Consider the following 27,573-nt stretch of genomic DNA (forward strand, 5'->3'; position numbering starts at 1 on the left):
GAATTAGGACTTTAAATTTTACTGATTCCAAAGCCCAAGCTCTTTGCAGCAAGATTGATGAGCTGTTTCTAGCAACAGGACCATGGAGGGGAGGTGAGCAACCTGGGGCAACACTGGCAACTGTGCCATTTCGGCTGCCCACTAGCCGTGGAAGGTCTTAGTCTACCAAATCCTTATTTCCCTCAATCTAATAAATACTTGAGTGACAAGTCCTTTTAGTTTGAAACATTATATTACATCTCAGTCACAAAGATAAGTAAAGTCAGACTTATGTCTTCCAGGGTCTTATAGTTCAGTGAGAGACAAGCACATAATGATATAATATCTATAATACACAGGAGATACTGAGATAGAGATATGAGAGCCCAAACTTGGAGTTGAGTGGTAGCACTTACTTATCTGTGTTCCCCTCTCAATTACAAGGTTAGTGATTACAAAGACCACATCCATCTTTTATGCCAATGCTTGTAGAGGGCCTGGCATAGAGTAGGTATTCAATAAATACGTACGGTATGAATGAATTGGGTGGTGCCTTAGCTAAGACTGGTCGGGAAGTAGCTCAGATGGTAAAGCATCTACCTACAATGCAGGAGACCTGGGTTCAATACCTGGGTCGGGAAGATCCTCTGGAGAAGGAAATGGCACCCCACTCCAGTACTCTTGCCTGGAAAATCCCATGGACAGAGGAGCATCCTAGGCTACAGTCCATGGGGTCGCAAAGAGTCAGACACGACTAAGCAACTTCACTCACTCACTTAGCTAAGACATGAGAGATGAAAAACAGTTGCCCAAGGAATGAAAGGAAGAAAGGGTGTTTCAGGGAGAAGACCATGAGAGAAACAGAGAGCTGGTCTACAGGGAATTCCATGTGGCTGAGTTTCGTCAAAGCCCGAAGTGTAAGGAGGGAGGTGGTGAGGGAGGAGGCTGGAGAAAAGAGGGGCCTAGTTGTGAAGGGCCTTGAGCTAAGGACTCTTGGACTGAGGGACCCGTAAATGGATTCTGGGGGCTTGATGGACCCCTCTGAGAATATGATCAAAATTAGTGAGCTTGTTTATAAATGTGAATGTGTCCTTTTCTGAGGAAAGGGCTGTATCACTTTCATCAAATTCTCCAATATTAAGAATTCTTGACCGTGAAGAGCTGTTAAAGATTCATGGGCAGCAGAGCTATTATAACATGTTAGGTCAATAGCTCTAGAAGCAGTGGTGGAGGATGGAATTTGGGTAGCAAGGCTGGTGGTAGAGAAACCAGTGAAGAGATAACTACAAGTGGCCAAAAAAAAAAAGATTCTAAATCTAATCAAGTGTTGAAGAAGGAGTAGATAAGGCCAGATTCAAGAAGTATTTAGCTGATCAAAGGAATAGGTATACTTATAGGAGGGTGTGAACTTGGGGAGCAGGGAGAGGAAGAAAGAGAAAACTGAGATGGACTTCCAGATTTCCAGCTTGGATTGATAGGTGGTGCATACGTGCTAAGTCACTTGTGGCCGACTCTTTGCAATTCCATGAACTATAGCCTGACAGGCTCCTTTGTCTATGGGATTCTCCAGACAAGAATACTGGAGTGGGTAAGCATTCCCTTCTCCAGGGGATCTTCCCGACCCAGGGATCAAACCCAGGTCTCTATGTCTCCTGCATTGGCAGGCGGGTTCTATATCACTGTACCACCTGGGAAGTACTTAGTACTTATCATTGAATGAGGAGAAGAGAATGAGCTGGTTTGAAAAAGCAAACAGTGAGCTCAGCTTGAATTGTTGAGTTTGCAGTGCAGTGCCAGTAGAACCTACCAGACAGTGGAATGACCCTGACTATGACCCTGAAGCATGAAGAGAGATCTAGGCTAGAGATAAAGAGTTAAGTCATCAGTGTCTAGATAAGAGTTTAAACTGTGAAAGGAAGGGAGACAGCCCATGGCCAGTTTTATAGAAAGAAAAACAGCAAGGGACCAAGAATGTATCCATGGGTTGTACAACATGGTAAGCGAACTAAATGCCACCGAATTGGACACTTACAAATGGTTAAAGTGGCAAATGCTGTGTGTATATATATTTTACCATGCTTTCTAAAATGAGAAAAAAGTAGGCACTTCAGGTATAGCTTAGGGGACTCTACTGACTGCTCTGTGGTGATCTAAATGGGAAGGAAATTCGAAAAAAGAGGGGATATATGTATATGTATCATGGATTCACTTTGCTCTACAGCAGAAACTAACACAAAATTGTAAAGCAACTATATTCCAATAAAAGTTAATTTTTAAAAAGTATATACCTTGCTTTAAAAAAAGAAAAAGACCCATGCTGCCTGCTGATATTTAAGGGACTGCATACAAGGAAAAGCCCATGAGGAGGTGGGCAAGGAATAATCAGAGATGAGAGGTGGGAAGCTGAGGAGAGCCACCCCAGATGCCAGGGCAACAGAATTCCAATAAAATGCAGGGCGGGATGGGCAGTGTATTCGATAACGGCTAAAGTTACTTCCAGAAATAACAGTCAAGAATATATAAGCTCTGGGAGAGAGAGAGAGAATGAAAAAGAGAGAATTTTGGTCTCAGGGCTTGCCCTTCCAGAACTTCTCAGCAGTAATAAAATGACTTAAATTTCATCTTTCAAAATAAAACTTGCCCATACTCTGCCAGTTTTGTCTGGGCAGGAAACAGAGCTCATACCAGCTGCTGAGGATGATTCAAAATTCCACTTCAGAGCCCTGGAATGTGACACCTCCCAAGCGGCAGCCTCTGCCTAGGGAGGGAGTGGGTAGAGCAGGGGGTACAGAGCCCTTCGGCCTCCCTTGGAGAAGCTGACACTCCCGCCTGACTTGTCCACCATGGCCCTGGTCCCTTTGTCTCTGCACATCTCCCTGTCCGCCAGATGGCCTCTTTATTGTTTACAACAAGCGAGTTGCCGTGAGATCTCAAGGTCATGGACTAGAACTGCCCCTGGCCGAAGGGCTTCTTTCCCTTGAGTACTTTCTGACAGTGCTTCAAAGACAGCCTTGCTCAATACCAGGGATAGAGGGATGGAGCCAAAGATGGAGGCAGGAGAGGAAGAGGGACCACTGGGTAGCCACACACCATAGCAAACACGCCTAGTCGTGTCCTGGAGTGCCCTGTGGCATCATCATTTCCCAGCTGAATCCAGGGAAGCAGCCTCTCCAGCTTTTAAAAAGATCTAATGGATCATCAGTTGTTTTCCTCTCATATTTTTGGCAGAGTTTGGCTGATAGCCCTACAATGTGGCAGAATAAACCTGCTAATTTATTCTTCAGGTTAAATGTTTAAAAGACAGTCTCATCTAACCAGGTGAAATAATCTGAGTATCTTCGGTAACTCAGTGATAAAGCTGAGGATCTGTAAAACCTAGCCTAGATCCTAAAACTGCAGCAAACCTACCACCCATCAGGGAGGGCTCTCCATACTGCTTTATTAATAATTCCTGTACACTCTTGTCAACATGTAATTGTTACAGTTTACCAGGGCCCTTCCTAAAAAGTGAAAGTGTTAGTCACTCAGTCCTATCTGACTCTTTAGGACCCCATGGACTCTAGCCCACCAGGCTCCTCTGTCCCTGGGATTCTCCAGCTAAGACTACTAGAGTGGGTAGCTATTCCCTTCTCCAGGGGATCATCCTGACCCAAGGATCGAAGCTGGGTCTCCCGCATTGGCAGGCGGTTTCTTTACCGTCTGAGCTACCAGAGAAACCCTAAGGCCCGTACTAGGGTAAGTTAAAAGATACTGAGAGGTCACAGTTCTAGGGGCAATAAGCATGTGAACAAACAGAAATAAGACCCTCAACTCCATTTATGAAAGCCTTTGTTGTTTTGGACTGGAGACTGAGACTGAGGGGACAGCAATGGGCTAGAAACTGAAGCCCAGGATTAAGCAGACTTGCCAGCCTCCTCTCGCCTGGGGCTTGTCCAGGGAAGATGCAGAGCTCTGGGGGAGCTGATGAAGTTTAAGTTTCCAGGATCCTCATTTGAGTTGGTCCCTCCTAGCCCTTTTAAGGCCCCAGGAGGGGAGGGGCGCTTATAATTATGAGTTCATATTTTTATTCTTTTTCTTAAAGAGGACTCCCCAGATTGTATAAGCATCAGGCCTCACACAAAACCAGCCTGCATGGAGCTGAAGAGGAGCTGTTCCCAGTGGGTAGCATGCTCCCAGGAGAGGAAGTGGAGAGCAGAGGTTCATGTTCTCTGTGCTCTGGTCCTGTTTACTGATTGGAGAAGGAAATGGCGACCTACTCCAAGAGCCTTGCCTGGGAAATCCCATGGACAGAGGAGCCTGGCGAGCCACAGTCCATGGAGTCACAAAGAGTCAGACACAACTGAGTGACTAAGGAAGAAAGGCCTGGAGTTGTGCACAAAGCGCCCTCAACAGGAAAAGATACGCAGGAGGGGGGAAGAACACACCCTAACTGATCCAGAACTGAAGACACTTCATTGGCTACATGTTAATAACCCCATGCCTGGACATCCCAGTTCAAACCCACCTTGAAGATCTGAGTTTCTTAAACCTGCGCTTTCCCCAGTTTCCCATGGTTCCTCTCAGTTTTACCCTCCTCCCTTTACCCGGGCCAGCAAGCAGCTAAGACCTATATAGAAGTCTCTGGAGTCAGGGAGAACAACAGGCAGGGTCCCACTAGAGGCCATCTCCTTGTGGGGACAGGTTTGTTTGTTTTTTTTCCTCTCCTTTTTTAAAAGATATATTCAGAGCAAACAAACAAAAAAGCAAAATATTGAGACAAAAATGAGCAGTGGTGCTTCATGCTCTCTTGCTTAGAAGCTTGCCTCCCTTCTATTATACAAGATCTCTCATGCCCCACTACTGTGAGTCAGAAATCCAAAATTACTAGAAACCTACCATGTGAGAGGTGCTGTCATTATGCAAGTTTCCAAATCTATACCCTTGAAAATAATGCCTCCTTGTTTTAAGAGACACACCCTCATTTGGTGAGCTGGGAACAAAGGAACTGACAAAACCATGAAACAGGGATTTGCCTTTCAAGCCAGGTCTACTTCAGAGAAGGTTATCCTAACAAAGAATGACCGCAGGAAGGAGCAGGTGAGCATCCTGCTCTTGTACGTAATATACCATATCTGCTTCACTGCAGGCTTCTGTGAGCATGTTACACCTCAGCATTCACAGGGAAAAAGGCATGAAACTACTACTCACTGAAGAAAACGATATATTGTTGTTGTTGTTCAGACGCTAAGTTGTGTCCAACTCTCTGCAACCCCATCGACTGCAAGCTCCTCTGTCCTTCACTATCACCTGCAGTTTGCTCAGATTCATGTCCATTGAGTTGGTGATGCCATCCAACCATCTCATCCTTTACCTCCCCCTTCTCCTTTTGCCTTCAATCTTTCCCAGCATCAGGGTCTTTTCCAATGAGTCAGTTCTTCACATCAGGTGGCCAAAGTTTTGGAGCCTCAGCTTCAGCATCAGTCCTTCCAATGAATATATCTCCTTGCAGTCCAAGGGACTCACAAGTCTTCTCCAACACCACAGTTAAAAGCATCAATTCTTTGGTGCTCAGCCTTCTTTATGGTCCAACTCTCATATCTGTACTTGACTACTATAAAAACCATAGCTTTGACTATATGTACCTTTGTTGGTAAAGTGATGTCTTTGCTTTTTAATACGCTGTCTAGGTGTGTCCCCCTGCCCCCCGCCCACCAGCTGGAAGTACCTTAGGCTGCTTCCATTCAGCTCTACTCACAGACCCCAGAATCCCCAACCTCCTGCTGAAAATATTCCAAACTAAAGGGCTATGTTGATTTATTAAACTTTGTTTTTATTTTTTAAATAAAATAAGAATTTAACTTGTTGGATGTTTAGGCTGTCCAGAAAATAACAATGGCAGGACTCAATCTTTGGCTATTTGTCTGCTGCTTTCTTTTCCCTCAGAAAGCTCTTTCGAAGTTTCTAGAGAATTACATACAGAGGCTTCCCAGCAAGGACAGGTGTCAAGACAGAGTTTGCAGGGCAGGTCAGCTTCTGCTCTCACTTTGTGCCATAAAATCAGGTCCAGGCAGGTCCCTCCCCAGCGTCAGAGAGAATAGAGGCTACATTTTCTTCCAGGCCTGGAGGCTGGCTGATGTGGCACTGTGAGTGGTGAGGAAGCCAGCTTGCCCCCTGCCAGCTATTCATCTAAGACAGGGCCGGGGCAGACACATTTAGGCACTGCCCCAAATGGCCCTGATCAGCCCCATAGTGGAGGCCATGTGGGCTCAGGGGTATTTCCAGTCCTGGTCACCCTGTGTCTGGTGAAGCTGAGAGCAGAGGCCGAGTCCACACACTTGTCCTGAGTCAGACTAACAGCGATGGTTAAGCCCATGACCCTCTTAGGCTCCAAGCCAGGAAGAAGCTTTGGGGAGCAAGTAGTGGGTAACACAGTAACCTGGGACAGAGGAGGGCTGGTGGAAGGCCAGAGCTCAAGGAGCCAAAGAAGGTGGCACCAGAACAGAACAAAAGAGGCAGCTTATGGGCCACTAGGCTATACTCTGGGCTCTGGAACATTCCACATGTCTCCTGGCTCATGGCAGAATCTTAACACCCAAGGGAGCTCTTCATCTTGGGATTTTTGAAGATAGAAAAGGATTAGTTTAGAGAAACTGAACCAACTTCTGGAATGAAACAAATAGTGCAGGTGTGTATGTATTTCTCTACTACATTCTGATATATATTCAACAAGGTAACACAGTCTCCTAATATGAATTGTCATGAGGTAATTGATGAAAACTCCAATCCAAGCTCATAAAGGGCAAGCAGGCTCTGCTGTGGCCCCCATCCCTTTTGGACTTGACTCTGAGATACACTGTCACCATGTGAGACTCCAATCCACCTGGAGCCATGTGGGTGAACGTCCGTCAGAGCAGATGTAGCAATTATAAACACATTGTCAGTCTCTGACATGGCTACTTATGGCTACTTAATGTTTAGTCTTTAAATATTGCTATTTCTTAAGTGAATCTTTTATAAATCTGATATTACAGTATAATGGTGAAGTGGAAGTGGGCAAAGTTCTAAAGTCAGACTGTGAAGGTTCAATCCCCAGTTTTGCAACATTAAAATTGAGGGCATGTAAATGTCTGTAAGAGTCTTGGGTCAGTCACGTACCTTCGCTGAGCCGTTCATTTAGTTACATGAACTCATGCATATGTAACACTTGGCCTAGTGCCACGAATGCCAATAGCACACATTAACTGTCAGCTGTCATTAGTAAAATTAGTACAAACACATCCATGAAAATGCACGGTTACTCAGAATGAGTGACCCTATAAAGTGTTATCCTAAAAGACTGGACCGAACTGCAGCAGCCCTCCACCTGGGCCCTTGATCTCCAGTCTTTCCCTCCTCAGGTCCATAGTCTATGCACTGAAAGCATTTGCTTTGCAAGAAACAAATCTGATCACATCACCCTCGGGTTGAAACCACTCAGTCTCAAGATAAAAGTCACGCTCTTGGCTTGGCCTCTGACACGGGAGATCCCACCTGCCTTCTACCCCCACAATAGGCACTTTGCGTTTGCTCTCTCTGCAGGAACGCCAAGCTCTCCTTCACCCTGCAGAGTCAGAGTCTAGTGTCACTGCCTCTGTGAAGAGCTAGTTCCAGGCACTTGGTTCTTAGCATCTGCAGAGAGCAGTAGCCTGCTGCTTCAACCTGTAGGCTGAGCAAGAAAATGGCTCAGCTTTTTTGAAATTTATTTTATTGACATATAAGTTGATTTACAATGTGTTAATTTCTGCTATACAGCAAAGTGATTCAGGTTTGCACACACACACACACATATATATAGATAGATACATAAATATATGGATTCTTTTTCATATTCTTTTCCATTACAGTTTATCACAGGATATTGAATAAAGATCCCTGTGCCATACAGTAGGCCCTTGTTGTCTCTTCATTCTCTATATAACAGTCTGCATCAGCTTAATCCCAATCTTCCACCCCATCCCTGTCCCACCCCCTTCCCCCATGGCACCCACAAGTCTTTTCTCTATGTCTGAGTGTGTTTCTGTTTCATAGATAAGTTCCTTTGCATCACATTTTAGATTTGACATATAAGTGATATAGGACGGTATTTGTCTTTCTCTGTCTGACTTACTTCACTTAGTATGATCACCTCTAGGTCCATCCGTGTTACTGCGAATGGCACTATTTCATTTCTTATGGCTGAGTAGCATTCTATCATATGTACGCACCACATTTTCTTTATCCATTCATCTGTTGATGGACATTTAGGTTGTTTCTTGATCTTACCAAATGACCCAGCCTTAAATTCTGTTTTTACCCTGTGAACCGGGGTGCGGTTCTTTTCCTATGTTTGCCTCAGTATGTTTATCTGTAGAATGGGAAGCATAATATTATTGAATTCATAAGGTTGTTCATGAGAATTAAGTGAACTGACTTATAGAAAGGAAGTTAATACACAGAATGGACAGTCCCTGGCACATAGTAAGTGTACAGTATTAGCTGTACTAATGACAGGTATTATTATTGTCATTACATTATTACTCTTGCCCCAGAATGTAAGCTTTAAGAATTGAGACTGTCTACATAGTTCCCTGCCTGGCACATAAAAGCTGCTGCATGGGATTCACAGGTATAAGAGAACGAATGGTGGTTACTGGTGGGGGAAGGGGTAACAGAGGAGGGAGGGAGCGGGAGGTGCAAACTACTGCATGTAAGATAAGTTCTAGGATGTACTATCAACACAGAGAGTATAGCCAATAGTTTGTAATAACTGTTAATGGAAAGTAAACCTTCAAAATTGTGTAACATTTTTTTAAATTTTTAATAAAATTTTTAAATTAAAAAAAAAGATCCAACAAATTAATAAGTAAAAGGTGCTGTGTGTACAGCTGTTGAATGGCACACAGGACCCTGTGTATGGGTAACAGTTGATACATGTGCCTCAGCAGACTGTGAAAACCCTGGTTCTCTCTAATTAGTCCTTACCTCAGAGATCCAGTGGGCACAAGACAGACCCACCATAAACATTTGCTGAATGAATCCATGAATGAACCGCTGAGGTTCATGTTCACGCAAATGTTATCTCCTTATAAAACATGAGTCTCGAGTCTAAGTTTACCAAAAATGCACCCCCTTTGTTTGATGGTGACTCTTTTTGCACTGGATGTTTGTATATAATGGTTGCTGGAAGATCTCGAAAACAAGGCAGTGCATTTGGGGGGTTTATTGGGGGCTGCATCCAGAGCAGGGGTCAGTCCCTTCAGGACCTCCCTCCCTGCTGCGTTGCCTCTCCCCCAGCATCCCCAGTGTACTCACCCCTGCCTGAGTCCCACGCTGTCTTCCTCCACTACAGCAGGGAGGCCTGGGGCTGGGTAGGGTCAGACCAAACCTGGCCAGAGGCAGGCCACACAAAGCTTTGTCTGAATCCAGGAAATCTTCTTCCAGTAATGAAGCCTTCTGTCTTCCCATCTGGGCCCGGTCCTTCACCCTCCCCACTTCATAGGAAACCTTCTCCTTTTTCCAGAAGGAAATTTTTAAAAATCCCCCAAATACATCAGCCTTTCTGCTTCAGTTCCTTTCTCTAGAGTGAGAATTAAATCAGAAGAGGAGAGACTGCGTATAAAGTGAATACATGTAGTCTGTAGTCTTTACTAAATTATAACTTAATACTGAAATACCAAAGGTCTACAAGCTTTGCAGTAACAAAACCACTTATTATTCCGAGTGCAAACAGATTTATGATGTGAAATGGCCACCATATTTGCTGGCCATGTGGAAACAGAGAGAGAGTGAGTTCAGCTCAGCGTCTGGCTTGATGGCCTCCGAACCTCTCATCCAGTAATATCTGCTTTCATCTTACAATTCATTTTCTCCTCATGTCAGTGCACTGAAGCAGGTGAGGTTTAGTATCTCCATTTTATGGGCATGGAATGTAGGGATGGAAAGATCAAGAGGGCTGTCTTTGACTAACAGTAAGTCTGGAAAACACACGTCGTTTCTTTGTGTCTTCCAGGAGAGCATCATTTTCTGCTGTAGCTCACGCATAAATGTGGTCCAGGAGCATCCTCGGGCCACTGCGCCCTCCCCCCCCCCAGCTGCCCAGCCCTGCACCTGCACTTGTGAGGTGCAGCTCCCTCGGGGACAATAGGGCCTTCCCAAGCCTTGGCTTGGTGGGAGTCAAATGTTTAGTTCCCTGGCTTTTGGGTCAAAGACGTTCCACAGAGTAAGAGATCCCTTTGAACAGCTTCCAGTAGCCCCTGATGAGCACTCAGAGTAAGAGTGAGTCACACCCCAGCTCTGCCATTAACCTACTGTGTAACCTCAGACAGGCCACCCAGCCTCCCGGCTCTGGAAATGGGTGGGAGGGAGCAGCTTTGAGAACCTGGTCACACTGTGAACAGCTTCCCGTGAAGTCATGTGCCCTAAAGTTCATGAGTGTCATTCTGGGAGGGTGGTACCCCACAGGTCCACCAACCCCAGGTGAGAGCCCCAGGGTGACGTGAGAGCTCACATCAAAGGGAGGATCCCCAAGTGCAGATTTTTAAAATACAACTTCAGGAGTTTATTTTCTTATTATGCAATGTTAAAAAGGGAAAAGAACAAAGATAAAATTTTTTTTAATTACCGTTAGCCCACTACCCACAAAACCACCATTAATATTTTAGTAAATATCCCTCAGTCTCTCTCTCACTCTTGACACATATACATAAGTCCACTCTTTATATCAGGAGTGTTTTCTAGGGTCATTTAGATATTATTTGCAAATATAATGTCTACAGAGTAACTGACTGCATGGTGATTCTATAATGTATTATTAGTCATTCTTTGTTAAACATTTAGGTTGCTTTCGTTTATTATCATCATCCTTATCATCATCATCATCTGTGCAAACATACCTGATTTTACCAGGGAGGTGCTGAAAGTAGAAGTGCCAGCTGTATTCATAAGGGGTACCCATGACAATTAATACCTGTGACAACTTGCCTCTAACCCCTAGCTCCAAACATTGTGCCCCCTTGCATTCCCAGTAGCTGGGAAGGAAGGGAGATAGAAGGCACTTAAATCTGCCTCTTTGAACCAGCAGCCTCAGAATACTGACACACAGTCAATGAGATCTCTGCGGCTAAAAGTTAACCATCTCAGGCCACAGCAACTGTCATTTTGGGGACTGGCCTAGGCGTGTTTGGAAATGGGCATAATTTGTCTTGGCTGCCTCTCTCACTGGATCTGACAGCAGCATTGACTCAGCTACCACACCTCTCTCCTCCCAGGGTCAGCAGCAGCTGCTTTACCCTCCATACCCTGGAATCCCTTTGCCCTTTATCACATCCTATCTGTGGGCTCTAGTCTTTGCTCGTGAACCTGTTACATGCACTTATGAGAAACAGGTTCAGGGGAGCAGACTGAATCCTGAGAACTGTCCTGAGTCCAGCCCAGGTGGTGAGAGGAGCAGCAGATCCAGGGAGCAGAACTGTCACCGGGCAGAGGGTGATGGTCCGCAGGCAGGTAGGGAGTGGCAGAGACCTTCTCAGGGCCCAGATGCATGAGTGGCCATCTGCTCTGTCTCTTGCAGGATCGGTCCTTCGGGATGTTGTTCAAAGAGAAGAACAGGGCCTCGCTGAAAAGAGGAATCCGTTTCTTATGAGAATTGAGTACATAGGGTGTTGCCCAAAATGCTGGACAGAGTCTCAGCCATTTGCTTAGCGAGCTGTGCTCTTCTCCAGGCCTTAAATCTGCATATTGAGGATGGGAGTGTGGGGCGGGAGGACCACAGGTGTTGCCTTGCGCCACCCAAGCTCCGTGCCGGTTGCACACACAGCCAGTCCCACCGCTGACCACCCTCTCTCTCGGCCCCACAGTCTGATGGCTCCATCCTGGCGATCGCCCTGCTGATCCTGTTCTTACTCCTGGCCCTGGCACTCCTCTGGTGGTTCTGGCCCCTCTGCTGCACCGTGGTAAGTGATGCAACCTCCTCCCCGACCTTGGGCCTCTGGCTACTCAAAGTGAAGAGTGACACACAGTTAACAGTACCACAAGCAAGGAAAGGGCGACAAGAAAATGAGTGAATAATTAAGAATAAATCTAGCATTTTTTGGTACAATTGATACAAAATTGGCAAAATCTAACACAGTCAATAAAACTGAGTCATTAGGAGTTCAAATGGGTTAGGGAGTGAGTTTGCCAGTGGACATGCCATTTGGATAGAACAGCTGGAGAGCTTGCTCTGGGTCCAGTGCCTAGGAAGGATTAGTAGAATACTGTAGATATGAGGCTTAGTTGATATGTAACCAATACACATGAACGTGCGTGTGTTTGGTACATGTACATGTGTGCACACACATATTTGTTGAGTTGCACCAACTGATACTCTTCCAAAGCCAGCTTGGTCTTAGCAACTTGTCAGCTCATCCGAGAAAGTGACTTAGGCCTCCATTTTTAACAATACAGAGTGGCACCTGCCTTTTATAGCATGCACCTGGACTTCCCAGGTGGTGCTAGTGGTATAGAACCCAATGCAGGAGACATAAGAGACATGGGTTCGATCCCTGGGTCAGGAAGATCCCCTAGAAGAGGGCATGGTAATCCACTCTCGTATTCTTGCCTGGGAAATTCTATGGACAGAGAGTCTGGTGGGCTACAGTCCATGGGGTCACGAAAGAGTCAGACAGGATTTACTGACTAAACAACAGCAGTGATCAGTTTCTATTCCCTGGCCCAGACAGCCAAACAAAAGGAAAAGCCCAAACAACATAATATTCAAATGGAGAAAACCATTGGGTCTCACGGGTCTAGTTCTAGCACGCGCCCTGCCTTCTTGCACAGTCAGAGCGAGCACTGTAAAGCCAGGTAGGCTTGAATCAGCACGGCTCTGATGCTGCGGCATCTTTCATTCCCTGGATTTCAGTCCTTCTATGGCCAGCCCAGGAGGGGATACCAGACGATGAGACTCTCCAGGCCAGTTTGTCTTCACGTTATCTCTGGAATGCCAGCATTTAAGCACACAGCACAAAGCTCCTAAAATCTGTGTGTGGAAATACCCTGGTGTTCCAGTGGTTAACACCACACTTCTAGTGCAGAGGGCACAGGTTCAATCCCTGGCCAAGGAACTAAGGTTCCACACACTGCTCAGTACAGCAAAAAAAAAAAAAAAAGTTGTTGTTGTTGTTTTAATTCTGTGTGAAGAACAGAAACCAAAGACTCATGGAGCACTAGACTTGAACTGAAGGAGGAAATGTCTTCAAATGACATCTTAAGGAGATGGGAAATGGATGAGACAAGAAATTCAGCCAGGATATGGATCCATGTGGCAAGGATTTCTGGAAAGTAAAGCCTTTGCACCAACAGAAGCCTCTGGTGTAGACGGGAAAAGATGACTTTTAGCAGACAAGAATGTGTAGTGGGGCGGGACTCCAGACAGGTGCAAATCTTGGGTCAATTAGTGTAATCCAGGCTGGAGTGATTTCACCAAGATTTTACGCTGTCTCGGCCACAGCAGCCTCAAAAGTTAAATGTTTAAATACTTAAGGCTGCACAACCATTTTATTTTGAAGGTTTAAAAAAAAAAAATGAGCCAGCCAGAGTGCTCTTTATGGTGATTCAGAAATATACACATTTCCAAGTCTGGAATTCTGGAGGGTCTCTTAAAGAAGGGGTGGCTGATGGTGGTATTGGTGGCAGCCCAGAGTGAGCACCAGGGCCTCTGTTATAGTAGGCATCACCTTTGTTCACTGAGTCCCTTTAATTGTTAAAAACTGTTACTTCTGAGTGAGGGCAGCTAGAAACAATAAAACAGCCAAGCGGTACTCTATGACTTACTTGCTGTGTGATCTTGAGCAAGTTACTTAACCACTCTGTCCCCCAGTTTCCTCATCTGTATACTGAGGACAGTGAGACCTCTGACTTCATAGGTAGATAGTGAAAATTAAAGGATCATAAATATGTATATCTATATCTGTATAGATATATATGTATATGTGTATATATACTGCTTGAAACAGTTGCTTGTATTATTTTTAATAACAATAATTAATATTATTATTTTAAAAGAGTTAGTATAATAAGAATACATAAGTGTACCATATGGCATTCAATTTATATTGGTGAGAAATGTCTCTTTTTTCCAGTTTTATTGAGATATAATTGACATATAACATTTTATAAGTTTACAGTATACAACTTAGTGATTTGATACATGTATTGCACAAAGTTTACCACAACAAACATCCATTACCCCACATAGTTACACACTTTTTCCTTTGTGATAAGAACTTTTAAGAACTATTTTCTTGCTAGTGGTGGTGGTGTTTAGCCACTGAGTCATGTCCGACTCTTTTGTGACCCCAGGGACTATAGCCCACCAGGCTCCTCTGTCCATAGGATTTCCCAGGCAAGGATACTGGAGTTGGTTGCCATTTCCTTCATCCAGGGGATCTTCCCAACGCAGGGATCGATCCCATGTCTCCTGCACTGGCATATGAATTCTTCACCACTGAGCCACCAGGGAAGCCCAATTGTCAAATGGACAGTACAGCAGTCTAGACTGTAGACATCATGCCTTATATCACAGCTCCAGAGCTTATTTATCTTAGAACTAACTGGAAATTTGTACATTTTGACTACCTTCACTCAATTCCTCTACCCTCAAACCTGTACGCCAACGCCTGCCTCTGGCAACCACAAATCTGATCTGCTTTTATGAATCTGGTTCTTCTAAATTCCAGGTGTGAGATCATACAGTACTTATCTTGCTCTGCCCAACTTACTTCACTTAGCATAATGTCCTCAAAGTCCATCCATGTTGTCACAAATGGAAGGATTTCCTTCTCTTTCATGGCCGGATAGTATTTTGCTGTAAATGCATATCACATCTTCTTTATCCATTCATCCTTCATAGGTTGTTTCCATGTCTTGGCTATTATACATAAGGTTGTAATGAACACGAGGCTGCTGGTACTTCTTTGGGATAGTAATTTTGTTTCCTAAAAGTGGAATTGCTGGGTCTTGGTAGTTCTATTTCTAGTTTTTTGAGGAACCTCCGTACTGTTTTCCACTGTGGCTATATGTTTATGTTCCCATGAATGGTGTATAAGGAGTTCCACCAACACTTGTTATTGTCTTTTTGATGATAACCATCCTAACAGGCATGAGATGATATCTTATTGTGGTTTTATTTTCCAGGAAAATGTCTCTTAATTAACGCCTTTCATTATTGGGAGCAGGATTACATAAGGCCAGATTGTTTTGCAATACTCAAAATATTTTTCAACGATTCTATCTGGTTAAGCCTATGTTGCTTTGGAAGACAGCCAAAAGTCTTAATGTGGTCTGATTTTGTAAGTCCTGAAAGATTTCTTTGCAAGGGGAAGATCTTAGAGATTGATTTCCTTGCTTATGAGGTCTATAGAAACTGCCCTCACAGCTATTTCTAAAAGCTGGCTGGGGCTGACACTTGGTGTACCCCCAAAATTGCTTCTTGATCACTGGCTTCCTTCATGAATGGTGATGCTCTGAGGGTGGTGGGATAAAGTCATGTGTTTTCTGAAGGGAGTATACAGGAAGGAAGGCAGACATCATCTCCTACCTCCCTAAGAGGCAGAATGCAGGAAGTTTCTCTCCCTTGTTTGACAGCACCCCCTCTTCAAGTCTGGGACTGACAGAGGGCTTCCTTGTAACTGATGGTCCTGAAACCTTCCTCTGTCCTTCTCTCTACCCTGCCTCAAGTGTGAGGAATGCCTCAGTGACCTGGTACCAAAGCCGCATCTCAATGATGGAAAATAACCAGAGAGCAGAAAGGGTCTGTAACGTGAGGAGCCCAGGAGGATTCTCTGCTGTGTCCTTCCTCTGTCTTCTGCACAGTTCCCTCCAGGAATGATATTTAAAGTATTTAACAACCCACAAGACCCCCCATCCCAACCGAGCCAAACATTAACCCTTGAGTGGCTGGATATGAACTGGGAATGGGGGTGGTCCACAAAGTCCTGGAGGGTGGCAGGGATAGAAGGGCAGGCAATTAGAGCACTCTTTACTCATCATAATGAACATTTTAAAAGTAATGACCAGGATGACCAGAGCAAGTATATTGATTACTACAAGCTGGCCCTCTGCAGAACTCAGCATCCTCTTGCTTCCTGTTGGCCCTGTCTGGAAGAAGAAATCTGAAGGGTGAGAGTGACTGGTGCCACTCATTGCATTTTGTCTTTCTGAAAGGACCTTACTCCCATATGGCTCTTATCTTCTGCCTAGATGAAACCTGGGTTAACTTCTTGCCCAAATAGCAGACAATAGTCTATCAGTGGTGACCAATGGAGAGAGAATTTTTCCAGACCCTGGATCAAAACCTTTTAGTGTTTCCCAGCATGGACCTCAACATCCCCAGGTAAACCTTTGATTTCTAAGATTCCTACCTTTATTCATTGGTGCCAAAAACATTCCCATTGAAAGGGAGAGAGTCGCTGGACTATGTAGCCTGGGTTTATTTGCAGTTGCAGAAAGGGAATTCAGGAGCCAATATTTTACCCCAAAATAGGCAAGTAAATAGAGCCCTGCCTCAGTTCCACAAGGGGCATTGCCAGAACCCTTTAAGTCATGCAATGGCCATTCTGTCTACTTACTAGTTGGTCTAATATTATTGAACTTTGTCAATTGAACTTTAAAAAAAGGTAGACCAAGAAATCTAAATAAGAAGATGATCGTGAAAAAAGGGTTGAAATATATTGTAAGAGTGAAAAAGTCAACAGTAATCATCTAACATAGATGAAGAAAGCGTAGGTAACCCTGGGTGTCTACCATCGTCCCAGCCAAGAGCCAGCACCCTAACAAGGGCCTGCAGTCCAGCTAGGGTGGTAGCTTCATGTACACAGGGAAAGGCCATCACCTCTGGCCTAAATTTCAGCAGGTCACCAGACACTGATAGATCCCTGATTAGTAGTGGGGACTTGACCCCTCCAAATCAAAAATCTGGGGATAGAGCAAAAGCTTACATGGTCTCTTAACCTACTGACCCCATGTTGCCACTCTCAGGAATACCCTCGATTCCACAACTCCTTCTCCACCTACCCTGCCCCCTTCCTGCACCTGAACAGAGCAATTGTAAGTCTTCTATCCTGCTCCCAAGGTGCTGATCCAATAATGGCCTGAGCACACTGATGAAGCCAGGGCACACTTACCGGTCCTTTGAATTGCTTAGCAAACTCTGACCTCATCTGTATGGAGCCCCAGATTTCACCCTCACAGTGTCTCTCCCAGACTGTTCTCCTTCCCCTGGAGATGTCTATGCTGCCTCTGGCCCTTTCACTCTCAACAGACAACCTGCTCTTCTGTCTCAATGAGAAGATGAAAACCATCCTGTGAGAAACCTTCCACTTCAAACAGGCTTGTATGCATCCTTCTCCAACATCCCTCCCTTCCCCGGATGCAGACTGGCCCCTCTCCCTCTCCTGCCCCTCATGTCTTTCATCCTTTTCTCCCCCACCCACCTCTGCCTATGGTATCTTCATCCTTTCCACCATCTTCCTCCCCGCTGCCTGCTGGCCTCCTTCAGCCTTTACAAATGTGTCATAGCTTATTCCTCCGTCAAGCTGCCCTATTCCTTCTTCCTCTCTTTCATCTGAAAACTTCTCTGCAGAGCAGACTGTTCTTCCATTCACTCTTCAGCCTGCTGCACCCTGGGCTCCATCACCATTGTTTCTCTAGTCCATCCCTTGCAAGCCTGAACTCCCAGCCAGGAGTGCTCGCTTCTCTTCCTACTCTAGTTCTTTCAGCAGTGGGCACTCTCTCCTTTCAACTCTCTTCCCTGCTGGCTGCTGCTGACTCTTCTGTCTCCTGCTGCTGCTCACCTCTTGTTCTTTGAGATTGTCTTCATCCTTCTCTACACATTGTCTCTGGCAATATCACCAATGCTCATGACTTTGGCTACAACGGATATGCTGATGGCTTCTCAATGTGGCCACCCATCTCTGGCCTTGGCTTCAGAAGATTAGGTCTATAGTATCAGGACTGAGTGGCTTTCTCAAACATGGGTATCTCTACCCACCCTCACAACATGTCCCAGTTAAACTTGTTGACCCCAGAACTGGTCTTCATCAATGGATATGTCATCATCCTCGGGGCTGCCCAAACTAGAGACAGCAGAGTGATTGCCAATGTCTTCTCTCTCTCTTCTTGTCTTCTCTCACTTCAGAATTGTGTATAGAGCATCCTCTTCTCTCACACCCCGTCTCATCTGGCACTTCTGTCCACATCCTCTACCCCAGCCCAAGTATAATACCTAGAACTCAGGAGTTGCTTAAATAGTTTGGAATGAATGAATGAGTGAATGGATGCATGTCATTGCCCTAGTCTAAGGTTCTGCATCTCCCACCTGAACTATTGCAATAACTTTCTAACTGCTCTTTTAGTCTACCATCACTAGATTTTTTTCCTTAAAAAAAAAAAAATCAAGGAAACATTCGTGATCCCACTCCCTTCCCAGCCCCAAATCCTCATGACTGTTCAAGTTCTCTAAAATAGACTTCAAATTCCTTGACTTGGCATGTGTAGACCCTTCCCAGTCTGGCCTCAACCCCCTTCTCCAGCCTCACCTCCTACCTTCCTCCTGGTGTGTGCATGGACCCCCTAAGCACCCCGTGAGGGCTTCTTCGTGGCACCAACCATGCCGTTCTTACTGATTGTTTACTTGTCAATCTTCCCCTATAGACATAAGCTGTTGGAAGCCAGGAGTGTAGTTCTGCAGACATTAACCGTGCCCAGTTCAAGACTGTTACTTATAAATCTCAAAGTTCTTTGAGTAGCCAAATGGAAGGAGAGCAGTCTCCAGGCTCACTCTGTTCTTTGGGGCTCCTTGAACATACCATGTAGTTATTATTGATCTCTTTTTGTTGTTTCCACTTGCTGAAATATTCTCATAGTCTTTATCTATTCTGTCTACAATTCCTCTTTGAAGTCCTGCTCATGATTACTCCATCTAACTAGTTTTCCTTTTTCCCACCTGGGAGAATTAGCTTCAACTTTCCTTGGTTTTCATAGCACTTTTTTCACACATCTGTTAAAGCAGGGGTCCCCAACCCTCAGACCAGCACTGGTCAATGGCCTATTAGAAGCAGGGCTGCACAGCAGGAGGTGAGCAGCAGGCAGACCAGTGAGGGAAGCTTCATCTATATTTTCAGCCACTCCCTGTTGCTCACTTTACCACCTGAGCTCTGCCTCCTGTCAGATCAGTGGCCGCTTTGGATTCCCATAGGAGCATGAACCCTAAATATGATGAGCTTGGATCATCACAAAACCATCCCTCCAACCTCACCATCCTTGGAAAAATTGTCTTCCATGAAACCTGTCCCTGGTGCCAAAAAGATTGGATACCACTGGACTAGAGAACTGTTTCATTCTAACACAGCGATTCATTCATATATATGTTCCTGTCCAGGGGAGGGAGAAACTACTCCCAGAAAATCATCCTACAAAGGAGTACAGTGCCTGGCATGTAATTCATATGTTTTCCAAACTAAACTAAAAAGCTAAATCATCTTGGGGATATGCAAGGAATTCACAAACAGTGGAACTGTAGAGCCTGGTAGTCTCATGAGTGTTTGCATCATCATTATTAGGTTTCATAAATTACATGTCTGTTAACACATAGTTTTATATGTATCAAACATTGCATAACAAAGCACATTTATATCTGCTTCTTAAATATAATCCTGGAAATGTGCCCATTTTATTGAAAGGTAAATAGGGTCAGGAGCCCTGAGCCAAAAGATCCTGCTGTATTTTGCCAGATGAGAAAGTTCTAGAGCTTGGTTGCCTAACAATGTGAATATACTTAATACTAGTGAACTGTACACTTTAAAATGGTTAAGAGTAGGTTGTGCATTTTTTTTCCACAACTAGAAAGAAAGTAAGAGATCTTGCTGTGCTGGGCTCAGTCGCTCAGTTATATCCAATTCTTTGCGACCCCATGAACTGTAGCCCACCAGGCTCCCCTGTCCATGGAACTCTCCAGACAAGAATACTGAGTGGGTTGCCATTTCCTGCTCCAAAGAGATCCTGCTAGAGAGTCGCAATTCTTCTGCGACCCAGCTAATTAAACCACACTATTTAGGTGAAATCAAATTGCTATATTTCTATTCAAATAATAGCAAATATTTTTATTCAGTTTGTTGGGAAAGGATTATGTGCTTGTATTGAGAATTTCTCTCAATATAAACAAAAGTCAGTTCCCTTTTGCATTGCTTTGTTTTTAACGGCCTTGTAGGTATTTTATTAACAGTTTTTAAAGAGTTAGATAAAGGATCATGTTTAATTCCCTTATTGAATTTCCAGGGTAGCTCAACAAATAAGCCCCTTTGTCATCACCAGTGACAAATTCCAAGAGATGAAAACTAATCAGGAACTTGATATGCCTTAAATTGAAATAAAAATAAAGTCTTCAAATAATGCCCTCCACACCTTTAAGCATAATATTTAATTTTCAGGGCCAGACAACCAAGCCTCACATCACCAAAGGGATTTACTGAAGTTTATTTAATAGAAACATAACAAGTACAAGCAGCTCCTTAGCCAGGCATTTTAGGCCTAGATTCTTCATGCTTTCTGGACCCCTTTCCAGCCTCCAGCCTCTCCCATCTGGACACGCCTTGCTCTGAAGCTTGCAAGATTACACAGAGCTCTGCCGTGGCCTGCCCTGCACCGCAAGCCCCAAACGCCCAGTCTGTTGTCATCTCCACCTTGCCTTCATGGCTTCCCTCATCCCTGCGGGGCTGGCCTTGACACTTGCTTTGGAACCCACCCACCACCATCCTCATGCCCCCGAGTGAGCTGGGAAGAGACGAGCTGTCATTAAAGACCACGGGGTTCCAACATGAGATCATCGTCCATCAGTTAAAGGAAAATCTTTTAAATTCATTTCCTCATGTGAAAAATTAGAAAATTGGAACCTTATTGGCTCTAAGATTGCTCCCTTTTATTCTCACGTAGTATAAATGAATCTACTCCTCCCCTTCAACATGTCCTGGCCTGTGATCCTCAAATCTGGTTACACATCAAAATATGATGCAAGTAGTCAGTGGCAACATTTCTAAACAATGTCCACCTAAGCTTCTTTGGACCCTGGAGCCCCTTCCCCTTGGCCTAGTCCTATCTCCACCCATTAACATACCAGCACCTAGAAGGACACTAGTCCTTCCCAAACACCTATAGACATACTGATGTCTGGAAGGATACTAACATTCTGCCAAAGACTGTTTGGGAAACATAATCCCAGAGAATGCTGAACCAGCTGAAAGTCATATTCCTGGGTTCCTAAGAATGGCCCCATTCCTGCCCTTCTGGAAGGGTACATCAACGCCAACAAGCCCAAACACACTGTGAACATCACCCCCCATCCTTGCTCAGTGTGTGTCCTGATGAGATCCACAGCCACTCCCTGTGGCTGGAATCACCTTGCTCATAACCAAGGCAGACAAGATGCTCCTCCAAGCTTCAGGGAATCTGAATTTGTGGATTTTTTAAAAACTGTCTCAGTTTTGCAGTGCCTGGCACATTGTCTACTGGAGACTATGCATAACCGTTTTTTTGAATTACCATGTAACTCATTTGGGCCTTATCAACTGATGTTAAAATTCTTGCCACCATTCTCTCTTGAGTTATGGATGAGTTTTGCCTTTGAAATAATTCCAGTCTTAAGGGAGATATGATGAAAGGCCAAGAATTATTTGGAATTTGAGTTCCAAATGCAAAAGACAAAAAAAGTTGAGCTCATTTCTTTGAAAAATGTCTTGTACTACATTCTAGATCAACACCCTTGGCAGTAGCCTTTACTAAACTTTTACAGTGTAAATTGATTGAATTCAAGCAGTACTTGGCCAGCTTTAATCAGCTGTGAGGTTTCTATTACATTTATACTGTTTGTATAGTAAGATTCATTATCTGTCATCAGCTAGTATCTCATACTTGCTGGACATTGTCCACATTGCATTGCCTAGTTTCCCTTGGTTTCTTGATTTTAATTAGAAAGATATTTATTATAAGGTTAAGGAATCAGAATTGAAGTCTAGATTGTAAAAGCAAAAGAGCAAGCATCTCCTTCCATCCATGAGACTAAAGCCTTTTGTTATATGGCTTTTCAGATCTCATTGGCATTTCTTCTATACACAGCTCTCTTCTGATGGTTTCTCCTCACACAGAACCTATGAGGTCAGTGAAAGTGAAAGTCACTCAGTCGTGTCCAACTCTTTGCGACCCATGGACTATACAGTCCATGGCATTCCCCAGGCCAGAATACTGCAGTGGGAAAGCCTTTTCCTTCTCCAGGGAATCTTCCCAACCCAGGGATCGAACCCAGGTCTCCCACATTGCAGGTGGCTACTTTACCAGCTGAGCCACAAGGGAAGCCCAAGAATACTGGAGTGGGTAGCCTCTCCCTTCTCTAACAGATCTTTCCAATCCAGGAATCGAACCGGGGCCTCATGCATCATAGGCAAATTCTATACCAACTGAGCTGTAAGGCCAGGGAGGTAGCAAAAGAGTTGGAATTAAGGTATCAGTCCAGAAGTCCCATAATACGCAATGTTTTAAATCAAAAGCTCCAAATGACTTTAAGCATCTAAACACATTTATTTGAGTTAACCCCTCTGAGGTGTCGCTAGTGATAAAGAACCTGCCTGCCAATGCAGGAGATGTAAGAGAAACAGATTTGATCCCTGGGTTGGAAAGATCCCCTGGAGAAGGAAATGGCAACCCACGCCAGTATTCTAGCCTGGAGAATCCCATGGACAGAGGAGGCTGGCAGGCTACAGTCCATAGGGTTGAACAGAATCAGATATGATTGAAGCAACTTAGCATGCCTCCTGAGCATGCAGGAGGTAATCATTTGCAAAAAATTGATTACTCCCAGCTGGTGATACACTAGACCTCACAGCAAAATAAAAACAAAAAATTCCTGGAAAAAATGTATAATAAAATTTTGTTTTAAGTGCATAACCAGGATCACAAGAAAACAGACATTTCCAAGGACAAAATAAAGAAGGTTCTGGAAATTAGGTGCTTAGCTGACCCTAAAGCAGTGGTGATTTTCTAATCTCAATAACCTAGACATTTGGTTTCATAGCTTTACATAAGTCCCTAAAAGTTTGAGAGTAGGACTGAATCTTCTTCCTACAGCTAAGACTTTGAGTAAAAGGATGGGCTATGAGTTTGATGTGTGTGTGTGTCCCCCTAAAAATTCAAAACAACAACCTCTCAGTTTTAGAGTTCAAATATATATTACTTTGGGTTCTATAAATTACAAACTAAGAGAAAGGGATTCACAGTTTAGAAGTACTTAGGAATCTGCAAGATGAAACTTGAATCCCCTCCAGCAGGCTGATCCCTTAGCTGAGTCTTCATAAGACTCCCATAGGGAAAAACTACATGTGAGTTCACCGTTGAAAATTACCCAAAACTCAAGGAATATTATTACTCAGATTCCTAGGTGTTCTACTATGCATAGAAAGCACAAAAGACCAAAAACCAGTTGAGAAAGTCAGGCCCTGTCATTTGTCTTTCCTGTGCTCTTTACAAAATTAACAATGGTTAAGTAGCAGATACACCAAAAGTTCTCTAAATACCATTATTTCTCCCATAACTTGAAAGGTGTTTCTTAAAATGTCACTTCAAAAATTCAATAACCATTTATGATAAAAAAAAAAAACTTCATAGAGGGAATATATCTCAACATAATAAACTTACAGCAAACATTATTTTCAGTGGTGAAAAACTGAAGCATTTCCTGTAAGATCAGGAAGAAGACAAGGGTGCCCATTCTCACTACTATTATTCAACATAGTGTTGAAAGTCCTAGTCACAGCAATCAAAGAAGAAAAAGAAATAAAAGGAGTCCAGATTGGAAAAGAAGAAGCAAAACTCACTGGTTGCAGATGACATGACACTATACATAGAAAACCCTAAAGATGCCACCAGAAAATTTCTAGGGCTAATCAATGAATATAGTAAAGTCACAGGATATAAAGTTTATGCACAGAAATCCCTTGCATTCCTATACACTAACAATGAAAACTCAGAAAGAGAAATTAAGGAAACAATCCCATTCACCATTTCAACAAAAAGAATAAAATACCTAGGGATAAATCTACCTGAAGAGACAAAAGACCCGTATGCAGAAAACTGTAAGACACTGATGGAAGAAATCAAAAGCAATACAAACAGATGGAGAGATAGATCATGTTCTTGGATTGGAAGAATCGATATTGTGAAAATGACTATATTTCCCAAAGCAATCTACAGATTCAGTGCAATCCCTATCAAACTACCAAAGGCATTTTTCATAGAACTAAAACAAAAAAAATTCACAATTTATATGGAAACACAAAAGACCCTGAACAGCCAAAGCCACCTTGAGAAAGAAAAATGGAGCTGGAGAAATCAACCTTCCTGATTTCAGACTATATTACAAAGCTACAGTCATCAAGAGAGTATGGTATTGGCACAAAAATAAAAATATAGACCAATGAAACAAGACAGAAAGCTCAGAGATAAACCCCTGCACCTTTGGGCACCTTATCTCTGACAAAGGAGGCAAAAATATATAATGGAGAAAAGACTGCCTCTTCAGTCAGTGATGCTGGAAAAACTGGACAGCCACATGTAAAAGAATAAAACAAGAATACATCCTAACACCATACACAAAAATAAATTCAAAATGAATTAAAGACTTAAATGAAATGCCAGAAACTATAAACCTCTTAGAGGAAAACATAGGCAGTACACTCTTTGACATAAATCACAGCAAGATCCTCTTTGACCCCTACTCCTAGAGTAGTGGAAATAAAAACAAAAATAAATAAATAAATGAGACCTAATTAAACTTAAAAGCTTTTGCACAGCAAATGAAGAAATAAACCAGGTTAAAATGGGAGAATGGGAGAAAATAATTACAAATCAAACAACTGACAAAGGATTAATCTCCAAAATAAATAAGCAGCTCATACAGCTCAATATCAGAAAAACAGCCCAACCAAAAAACGGGCAGAAGACCTAAACAAACATTTCTCCAAAGAAGACATACAGATGGCCAATAAACACACGAAAAGATGCTCAACATCACTCATTATTAGAGAAATGCAAAACAAAACTACAAGGTGGTGTCACCTCACACCAGTCAGAATGGTCATCATCAAAAAATCTCCAAACAATAAATGGTAGTGAGGATACAGAGAAAAGGGAACTCTCTTGCACTGTTGGTGGGAATATAAAAACTGATACAGCCACTTTGGAGAACAGTATGGAGATTCTTTAGAAAACTAGGAATAAAAAACTACCATACATCCCACTACAGGGCATAGACCCTGAGAAAACCATAATTGAAAAAGACACATGTACCCCAGTATTCATTGCAGCACTGTTTACAATAGCTAGGACATGGAAGCAACTTAGATGTTCATTGACAGATGAATGGATAAGGAAGCTGTGGTACATATATACCATGGACTATTACTCAACCATAAAAAAGAATGGATCTGAGTCAGTTCTAGTGAGCTCTAGAACCTGTTATACAGAATGAAGTAAGTCAGGAAGAGAAAAACAAATATCATGTATTAACACATATATGGAATCTAAGAAAATGGTATCAGTGAATCTATTTGCAGAGAAGGAATGGATATGCAGATATAGAAAACAGACTTATGGACACAGTGGGGATGAGAGAGTGGAACCAATGGAGAAAGTAGCATGGACACGTATACACTATCATGTGTAAAATAGATAACTGGTGAGAAGTTGTCATATAACACAGGGAGACCACCCCGGCACTCTGTGATGACCTAGAGGGTTGGGGGGAGGGAAGGAGGTGATATATGTATATTACAGCTGATTTGTGACATTACATTATATGGCAGAAACCATCACAATATTGTAAAGCGATTTCCCTCCAATTAAAAAATAAATTTAAAAATAAAAGCAAAATAAATAAATTAAAATGTCAATTCTTTATGGAATTTTAGCCCCATGAAAGTAACAGCCTAGTGAGGGAAATAGGTTCAGAACAGAACACCCAAAGTAACACATTTTTTAACATTAATAATACACTAAAATTTTCTAGCATTTTAAATGCTTTAAATTCTTAATTAAAGTAATGTGTGTATTTTAGTCATTCACTCAGTCATGTCCAACTCTTTAAAACCCCATGGACTGTAGCCCACCAGGCTCCTCTGTCCATGGGATTCTCCAGGCAAGAATATTGGAGTGTGTTGCCATTCCCTTCTCCAGGGAATCTTCCCAACCCAGGGATTGAACCCAGGTCTGCTACATTGCAGGCAGATTCTTTACTGTCGGAGCCACCAGGGAAGCCCAATTAAAATAATGCTACAGTATAAATAGCTCTATGCCTCAATTTTTAAAATGTAAACACATGAAGTTTCATGATGGGTTTGAGTATGATGTAGCCCCATGCTTTTGAGTTAATAGGACAGAAGGAAGGACATTCTTAGGACGAAGTATCACAACAACAGAGGTGGATGGCTGTGACTCATTGTCTTGTTATTCCTTCTGCACTGGCTTAAAATAGAAACCCAGCTTTTGATGTCTTGCCAGGGTCCTCTTTTCTTAACAACAAAAAAAGCTATTTGTGTGATTCCAAATAAGAAAAAAATGCCACAAATGTGTTTTTCTGCTGCTCTCAGCATTATAGCCTTTTCTTCATCCATGCCACATGCTTCTAATCCCCTGTAAAGCAAATGATGGTCCCCATGAGTTCCATTCTCCTTTATTTGTGTTCTTCTGTGTGGTCTTTGATGAAACAGAGGGGGTCCCTCTGTTTCCTTGGCTCTCAGGGTGTCTTCTGTCTCTCACATCATCACAAGTTCTACCAAAGCTTAAGATTTTCCTCCTTCCCTGAATCCTGGCTTCTTCAACCAGGACACACATTTGTGTTAAGGATGCTATAGTAAATGCTTTAGTGAAGAAAAGTACACATGCTCACAAGTGTGATATGTAATTGCACTGCACAGGGGAAAACAGAAGTGAGAAAGCAGGTGAGGTGTGTGTGTGAGAGAGAGTTTTATATATTTCTTCCAAGCCACTACTGACAACTGGACAGCATCTTCACATTTACCTGATAGCAGTTGGTACACCCAATATAATTGGCTCACACTTTTAAATGGTTAATGTTATGTGAATTTTACCATAACCAAAAAAATCTAAAATATATACAAGCATATTTCAGAGACAGTTCTGTTCCAGACATCACAGACCAGAGTTCTCCCCAGTCCTGCCATGATATGCTTACAAATATGTCTGTTGAGGGATTTTCCTCTTAAACATTTCGTTAAGGATTTCTTCACCCTTATCCATCTTCTCTTTGTCCCTCCTAATGAGGAAGGAGCTGACAAGCCCACCCAAATCCAAGAGGAAGCTTCAGAACCTTCTAAGAAGGGAAGTGGCCCAAATCAAGCCTAAGTTTGGTAGTGCTCAGCAGCTTCTTGTGTGCATTCTTGTAAGAAATAAAGATCCTCCAGTCATACTAGTTAGAAGCCCAGAAATTATGCAATTAAATTTCAATTACATTTAAAAGTATGACAGAAAACACTGGGTTGTGTGAGACCCCATAACGGA

General features: G+C 43.2%; 1 protein-coding gene across 1 annotated transcript in view; it reads left to right on the forward strand.

Moving 5' to 3' along the window:
• Nucleotides 1-27,573, forward strand: part of ANTXR1 (ANTXR cell adhesion molecule 1) — a 263,047-nt gene that overhangs the window by 145,431 nt on the left and 90,043 nt on the right. The window contains exon 13 of the mRNA XM_040224080.1: nt 11,832-11,927. Coding sequence (XP_040080014.1) covers nt 11,832-11,927 — 96 coding nt within the window. The remainder of the gene's footprint in view (nt 1-11,831; nt 11,928-27,573) is intronic.

This window comes from Oryx dammah, unplaced genomic scaffold, assembly GCF_014754425.2.
Source record: "Oryx dammah isolate SB20612 unplaced genomic scaffold, SCBI_Odam_1.1 HiC_scaffold_25, whole genome shotgun sequence".
NCBI classification, from domain to species: Eukaryota; Metazoa; Chordata; class Mammalia; order Artiodactyla; family Bovidae; genus Oryx; species Oryx dammah.